The 8753-nt window shown below is 40.8% G+C and overlaps 1 protein-coding gene across 1 annotated transcript; it reads right to left on the reverse strand.

The window, feature by feature from the left end:
• Nucleotides 1-785: 785 nt before the first annotated feature.
• Nucleotides 786-5980, reverse strand: LOC306766511 (uncharacterized protein; the record flags this gene model as incomplete). Its single annotated transcript, XM_079254291.1, has 6 exons — nt 786-1073; nt 1141-1383; nt 1937-2018; nt 4996-5264; nt 5636-5878; nt 5972-5980. 6 exons carry the CDS (start codon nt 5978-5980, stop codon nt 786-788), a joined length of 1134 nt encoding a protein of 377 aa, XP_079110417.1.
• Between the last annotated feature and the right edge of the window lie 2773 nt (nt 5981-8753).

The following is an 8753-nucleotide window of genomic DNA, read 5'->3' on the forward strand; positions in this document are numbered from 1 at the left end:
ATGTACAGATGATCAGACAATACCCAATAAAATAATTGAAAGGAAAAATAAAACAAATAAAAGACATAGAGGACCACACAACTCACAGTGTTAAAAGCCAGAGACTAAAAGTGGGTCCTTTAGACGACACTTAAAGCCCTCCAGCGTGGGGGCAGCTCGGACATGGAGGGCCAGAGTCCAGGACCGACTTCGGAGAACGTCCCCTCTGGTCTTAAGCCTCGTCTTAGGCACCACAAGCTGGGACTGGCCCTGAGACCTCAAAGTGCGAACTGGGGTGTAAATTTTGGGGCATTCAGTAATATATCGAGGGGCCAGTCCTTTTAAAGCTTTAAAAACAAACAATAAGATCCTAAAAATCAATTCTAAAGTGTACAGGCAGCCATTGGAGAGACGCTAAAGTCGAGGTGATGTGATCATGTTTCTGGTCCCAGTTAAAAGTCGTGCAGCAGAATTCTGGACTGAAAGAGCGTGTTGGCTGATACCTACATAAGACTGTTGCAGTCGTCCAGTCGAGAAGCAATAAAAGCAAACTTGTTTCAGAACATAAAAAGTTAAAAAAGGTTTCACTTTTGATAAAAGACGAAGGTGATTAAAAACTTGATTTCAAAATGGCATTGACCTGTTGACCTGTTGTTGGCATTGACCTGAATTTGTGACAGGTCATAGTTCAGATCAGTGAAAACTAGACTTTCCCCTCTGATTCTGTGTTTTTATGTGAAACAGACACAAAACATCAGAGCCACATTCAAGTCAGACAGATTTATTTGAACCCATCATGAGAAGCTTTAACCGGCTGCCTTCGACAACTCCATGATCCTCTTGATAGAGCCCACATGCGCTGTGAGAGCGCCCCACTCTGAGTGGTGCCGGTACTCTCCTTTCTCCAGCAGGTACTGACGTCCGCTGAAGTTGGGATGTTCAAAGAACACCCAGGACCCCTCGAGGACCTTGCAGGACTGAACTTCATGGCGAAGCCACTTCCCCTGCACTGACTTCATGTTCTCGGTCAGCTCCAGAGACTGGCCATCAAAGTTTGGTCGCTCAAACATCTTCAGCTTGAACGGTCCTTTGGCCTGAGGGCAGTTCAATCAGTTTAATGCAGCATTTACAAGCACAGTTTCATTTTCGTAGAGGACTTACATTTTTGATGATCCTGCAGGATCGGACGCAGTCATTGAAGCCCATCCAGTGGCTGAAGTCGTTGTACTCCCCCGGACCGATGACATACTGGTACCCTGCGTAGCCGTTTCGTTCATACAGAACCCACCAGCCACCTTCTACTTTAACAGAGTTGCACCGGTGGATGAAACCATGCAGGTCGGCTGAGTCCCCCTTGCAGTCGTAGGACTTCCCCTGAAATCCTCGCTCCTCATAAAACACAATCTGAAAACAACACGCGCAGTGAGAATCACCCTCAAAAACATATCTGCCTTTTAAGTTAGGATTAGTTCCTTTAAATACCCACCTTCTCCATCTCTGGAGCTTAAAACACTAAATCCACCAACCAGCACAGTACTCTTTATACATGGCAGGAACAATACTGCTAAATGCATGGTTGGCAGGACATGTTACACTTATTACAATTCAAATATTCATCCAGAGTCTCCCTTTTGTTCTTACTCACTGAATTGCCTCCCATCGCACAATGGTTGTTCAGCAGTGCCAAGAATTTCTAACGGCTCGGTCCAAACACATCTGAGCTGCTGTAAAACTCCAGTTTGGGTCATTCGGTTTCTTTTTCATGCAGGTTATCAGCTTTTTTTTTTTTACATGTTCAAATACAGTTTTCATTTAGTTTCATGCTGACAGAACTGCACACAATGTGTGGGAGAACAAAAAACCCAGGTAAACATGAGATTAAGAGAGTAAAAGCTGTAAGGAAAGTACCAGTTATGCTCCAAAGCTTGGTTAAACAGGTAAGTCTGAAGCTTATTACTCTCCAGACTGCCTCTGAGTCTTCTGGAAGACTGTTCAGCAAGCAGCCGATGACGTACAGAGAGGATCTATCTCTCAACTTTCTGTGTTAGAAAACATTTCAGGACTTATTGGACATTGGTTAAAATGTGTTCCTTCCTACCAACCCTAACCAGTTCTACAGCCATGGAAGTAAGTGACATGCAACATCCAAAACTGTGCAGCTATGTGGAAGAGTTTCAGCCTCTGTTGGGCAAAGTATACCTGCAGAGCACATTTCCTGTTCATTAAAAGCATTACAGGTGCAAAGAAAGCTTTAAAACTTAGTAAAATGCTATAACAAGTAGTTATTAGGGGTGTAACTGTAGGTCAAAAGGATGGTCAAGTACGTACCTTGGTTATTTTCAGGCAGCAAGGGAACCAAATGCAAAACATCCATCCATTTTCTTAACCGCTTGGGCCAATGAAGGGTCGCAGGGTCTATCCCAGCAATCACTAGGTACGTTTCCACTACAGCTAAAATTTCGCAAAAACTAAATATCGCAATGAAAAATGCTAATAAAAACCTGCTTTTTAAAAAAAACCTGAAATATCACTAAAAAGTTTTTACGCTCGCATAAGGTGGTTTTCAGATGTTTTTATATAGAAATATATTTAAAATAAAAATACACTTTTTTCGCATTTACGTGTCCCTGGACATCACATGGGGGTCGTGACCAGTTCATTTCCAGTAAAGATGGTGCGGTGTGGAACAAACAACAGTGAATTTCAGAGTTTTAGGAATGAAAATTAGGAAGAAATGGTTTGAAAAGTTGTAGTAAATTCTCTGCAGCAAGTATTCATTCATTCATTCATTTTCTGAACCGCTTAATCAAATTCAGGGTTGCGGGGAAGCTGGAGTCTATCCCAGGCTGGCTTTGGACGACAGGCAGGGTACACCCTGGACAGCTCGCCAGTCCATCGCAGGGCCACACAGAGACACACAACCACTCACACTCACTCCTAGGGGCAATTTAGAGTAACCAATTAACCTAATGTGTATATCTGCAGCAAGTAGAAAAGCCCGTAATAACACTTAGTGGCTACCTCGCGTAAGCCGCTATTCTCGTAAAACCTCGTCCATCTGGATGAGATTTTACGAGACCTTGGCTTATGCAGTAATCATAGTTCAATGGAAACACCTGCAAATCACCATTGTTGTTGGTCGAAACTTACAAATATTGCTTTTATTTTGCAAAACAATGTAATGGCGAGAGGCGGGAACACCTGGACAGATGGTCCATCACTGAATTCAATACATAAAACTGCTCAGTGTAAACAGAAACATGTTTACATTTAAAATGAAACCAAAAACCACAAAAGAAAATGTTTTAAATACATAAAATTTGGCATAAATAGATATTCCCCTTCTGTAATAATGGACACCATCTTATACAGGATTTTAATGCATTCAGACTTGTACAGAACACGTGCAGCCTCCTAAACCCTTTCTCCCAGCCAGTAGCAGCAGGTTTGCAGTCTCAGAACTACGTCCAGTTCTGCCCAGTAACCTTCACTGGGACGGCGCTACAGGCTGTGTGGAGCAGCTTCTGCCATCACTGGCTGGTTTAATGATCGGCATGAGGCTGCAAGTTGGCCTGCTGTGAGGACAGGACAGCCTCCGTGTGAACCATCACAGTTAGTAAATATGCTTTTTGTAAAGAAATAAAATCAGCTGCAGCCATGAGTGCAGCACCCACAGTGGACACAAACCAGTTCATAGCTTGTTGGGATTAACTGCTGATACTGACTGTGAGGGCAGCATGAGCTGCCACACAGTAAAGGTCTGGTAACTTTCTTTTTTTTTCTTCTCAATTATTACTAACACTTTAAAGATACTTTATCATTTTTCATATTATTTATTAGCTGGGTTGACAGGGGGTTGCACTAACTGGGTGCACACACTTAGTTAACTTATATTGTCACCTTATCAATTTGCTTAGCTTTCAGTTAATATATTTTCCGTTTGAGTTGCCAGTTCCTTGGTGTTCCCAAGCCTGCCAAAGAAGAGTCCTGGCTGCACTGGAGCTCCTTAAATCAGGCTGAGGCCTAATTGGGCAGAACCATCTTTTTTTTTATAGGAGGGAAGTGTAGGAGGGGTTTAGGTTTTCTATTGATTGTTTGTCAGTTGGTTTGCATTATTTAGGCATTTCAGATTGTTTAGTTTATTGTCTTAACTGATTATATGTAACACTTTTTGATAAGTTAAGTTTATGTTACAGTTGGTAAATAGTATTGTATTGTCTCCCCCCCTTGTGTCAAAATGGCCTGATCAGCCAGTATATGTGTGTCCCTTGTGTGTCAGGTAGGTAGGTCAGTTAGTGTTTGAGTTCCTTATGTTAATACCTAGGTTGACGTTTGGTTTCTTTGACCTCTTTTATGGGCCCAAAGTTATTGCACTGAAAGATTCATTTTGTTATTTCTGTTAAATAAATGTAGACATTATATTTTTCTAAAAACATTCCCTGTGCTTCTCTGGTTTTTCGACTCGGCCCCTCACACTGACTGAGACTCCAGTCGAGCCAGTTGGACGTAGGACTGAATGCAGATTATTTTTAACTGCACTGAAATGCCAGATGGTTGTAATAAAGAGCCTTAAATACTGTCAAACTTTGGTTAAAACTGAATAATAACTGTTAGTTGTTAGGTATGTCACTGTTTGAGGGTAAAAACTGTGTTGGATTTATTCCAGACCAGTCCACAAAGCCAATCCAACATGCTGCAGTTTGACCAACAACCATCCCCTTTGATGACATGGTCAAGGTCGATCCCGCTGCCATGTGGTTGGTTTAAACCACTTTCCACTGGGGATGGACTGAGGTGTGAGGTAGGAAACAGATATGATACAGACATGGTTTCTTAGAAGAGCCTTTATTCATGTGCAACACTGAGGGTGGGGACGAGGGGGACCGGCGGGAGGCACCTCGGCGTGTTGGAGGTCGTCCTCAGATGCCACAACGTTGGTGGGGACCCAGGAAATGTTCTGCAGTACTTTGTTGGTCTTTCTCTGAGCTTGCAGAACCCTTTTGGCTGCACTAGAACTCTGTGATCATGCGGAAGGAACCGGCTGCAGAGGAGTTGGCGCCCCAGTCAGTGTAGTTGGGGTACTCGCCACGTTCCAGGAAGTACTGGTGCCCGCAGTAATAGGGGTGTTCGTAGAGGACCCACGCACCATCCATCACCACGCAGGAGCGAAACTCCCGGAACTTGAAGGCTTCGTAAATCGAGGGACAGTTCTCACCGCACTCCGCCGCCTGTCCGCTGAAATCCTGCTTGTCGTAAAACCTGATCTTCCAGGACTTTCCGTACACCTGGAAAGAGTTGCGTTGGTTAGTCGTTACAGTAGTCATCATGCAAATCATGTCCTCACTCTCTGGCTTCCAGCTCCTTTCTTGGCTGTTTTCCGAGCTTCCTTCAGCATCTGATGTGCATGGCATGAAGCACCCTGCTGCCAAACCATGAGCCTTTTATCTCGGCTTATTGTCTGCTGCCCTTTGACTGATTACCGTCTGGTTGGTGCACTCTGCGGTATTTTAGAGGAGCTGAGCTCTCTGCTGCACAAATTATTCTCAAACCTTAAAGAACCTCATTTCACTCCATTTCTTTCCATCTAACGGCATCTCCAGCCTTAAAGAAGCAGGGCTAAAGCAGTACTGTATCATGGATGCTTGCATGAGCTTACATTTTTGATGGAACGACAAGACTTGATGGTGTTGTTGAATCCCATCCAGTGCTGGTGGTCCGGGTACTCCCCGGGACTCAGAACGTACTGGTAGCCGGCGTAGTTGGGACGTTCGTAGAGCACCCAGCAGCCGCTCTCCACCTTGATGGAATTGCAGCAGCTCAAGTAGGAGCTCAGGTCTGGAATGTCGGTGCTGCACTCATGGCTTTTGCCTTGGAAGTTCTTATCCTCAAAGAAAACGATCTGGAAGGGAAGGAAGCAGAAGCAGCCGTGGCTTGCAGCTAACTGGAATCTGGTCACGCTTTGCAGAGAATTTCCTTTCCGTTTGCGCCTTACCTTTCTCATTATTACCGGTGTTGCTTGCCTCCCTTCCAGCTGCAGCTGAGTTGGGGTTTATATCAAAAAGCCGAATGTGCAGACGAGGGAAAGCTTTTGTCAGTTAAATTAGCTTGATTTGCATATCAGCAAAACGGTTTGATTTCCCTTTGTCCACATGTGATAGCATCCGATCAAAGAAATGCCAACCGGAAGAGTCGGCCCACGGAATGCCGACTGTGGAGTCTCTCCCCGCTGAAGGACAGTTTCTTCTCTCTGCGGTTTCTTTTATGAGTTGGGAATTATTTATCTGATTATATTTTATTTCATTTTCTTTTTTCTTTCATGCTAAAGCAACAGGTCGCCAACGTGAAGGCCAGCCGGTCTTCGATGTTTGAACGTCAGCGTTTCACTAAAGTCAGCACTTTGAGACATCTCTGCATCTAATTCTAAAGTTTTAAACTGAGATTCACGATATTTTAAACTAAAATCTCTGAGCAGCGATTTAATGCAAAAAAAAAAAAAAAAAGAAAGAAAAATAGTTACGTTTATATTTCAAATGAATAAAAGTCCAGGAGGCACGGTGTTTTTATTGATTTAATCAATTAATTTGTTCCTATTTATTTATTTATTATTATTTTAATTCATTTATTTTTATAAATAATGTAATATTTAGTTGTTTATATTATTTCTGTTTTCCCTGTGTTTATTTTGCTTTTATATAACTGTAAATAAAAGCAAGTATTATCATGTTTAAATACCATCTTATCAATTTTTGTGTCTGAATGTTTGCTTTATTTTTAATCTTTATCACTTGGTTTTGTCTTGTAAAACATTTTGTGTTGCTTCTGGCGTGAAAAATGCTTAAGAAATAAAGTTTGGTTTGATTTGATTTAATTTAAGGTTTTAATGTAAATGTCTTTCATAATCCTGTGAATCATTGAAATTAAAATTGCAATTATCTTTTTTTTTTTTTTTAACTTGATATTTAAGTAAATTTTCTTATTTTCTCAATTTTTTTTTTTTAAGAAAACAAGGCAAGTAGTTATTTTTAATAATTTAATCTCATGTTAAGCTGGGAACTGAGCTTTGAACAACATTTTTATTACTTTTTACATTATTTTTACTATCTAAAGTTCAAGACTTAAAATTAACTAAAATGATAAGACATAATCTATAATAATCATCTAAAAAATTATGGTTCATTTGAAATATGCATTTTTCTATAGTTTTTTTTTTCATCTTTAGAAAGGCACTAGTAGCTTTCTCTTTATTAAAAGTATTTATTTAAATCACAGAAATATTTTGGGTTAAAATAAAGAATCAGAATTTTACATCAAATAAAGACACAATTGGCTGAATATTTATTGAAAATATGTTGTTAGAATTAACTTAATTAAATCACCTGTAGGACCATTTTTAAGGATGTTTTCACCCAAATGCAAGAAACTGCCACAGTTTTTACATGGATATTATGTTTATGAAGATATTTTTATGGCTATTTATGGAGTCTTAGTTTTGTGTGACTGCGGTCTGTAGTGACCGTTGCTTCGGTTCTGCGGTGCAGTTTTCTGCGCACGGCTTCATCTGAAGCTCCATCTCTGCTGTTTGGTATTACAGTAATGAGTTCTGTCGTCGCAGGATTCCTGATCTTGGGAAATTTCCCCAAGTTTTAGGATTCCTAAACCTAAATTGTTGTCTTTTCCTAATCATAACGAAGGCAAGGCTAGTTTATCCACACAGCACGTTTCATCCCGTTTAAAATGCTTTACGTGAAACATTGAAACAGGACGCTGAAGAAGCTTTAAAAAAAGAAAATAAAATAAAACGATTTTTTTGATGGAATGAAAAATGAGTGCAAGAATTACAACAAAACCATCAAAAACTAAACAACAGTCTACATCAGTCTAAAAAACACAGGTAAGATTTTATGCATAAACAACAAACAAACAAAAAGTTTGTTACGGACTCCGTAGTTTTCTCTGGTCCCTTGCCAAATTTAATCAGCGATGACATGTTTAGCCGCATGTCATCCTTCAACCGCTGGTTGTCTAGGTGGTGTCCCGATAACAACGTGGGTTTTATAGATAATTGGAGCGCTTTTTGGGGAAAGCCTGGTCTTATTAGGAGAGATGGCATCCATCCCACGTTGGATGGAGCCGCTCTCTTATCTAGCAATATGGACTCTTTTATTAGTCAGCTAAATTGACAACTCAGGGTTGGGACCAGGAGGCAGAATTGTAGTCCTACACACTTTTCTGCAGCTTCCCACCTGCCGCCGCCCACCCAAAACCCCATTCCGACCTTATACAACTTCCCAGCAGTAAGAATTAAACAACACAAAAACACTTCTGGGGTTAATCGTGAAAACCTCATAAAAATAAAAACAATGGATCTAATAAAATCTGAAAATAAGACAATAAAGTGTGGCCTACTGAATATTAGATCCCTCCCAAATAAGTCTTTATTAGTCAATGACTTGATAGGTGATCACCACATTGATTTATTCTGTTTTACGGAAACCTGGTTACAGCAAGAGGATTATGTTAGTATTAATGAAGCTACGCCAGCTAACTATTTAAACTTTCACATTCCTAGAACTACAGGCAGAGGAGGAGGTGTTGCAGCTATCTTTAAGTCAGAATTTTTAATTAATCCTAAGCACAAAACTAACTATAAATCCTTTGAATTCCTGACATTAAATTTATCTCATCCAAAATGGAATTGAGAGAAACCGCTCCTTTTAGCATTAGTGTATCGCCCACCTGGACCTTACTCCGAGTTTCTGACCGAATTCTCTGAT

The sequence above is a fragment of the Telmatherina bonti genome, assembly GCF_933228915.1.
Source record: "Telmatherina bonti genome assembly, chromosome: 15".
Lineage (NCBI taxonomy): Eukaryota > Metazoa > Chordata > Actinopteri > Atheriniformes > Telmatherinidae > Telmatherina > Telmatherina bonti.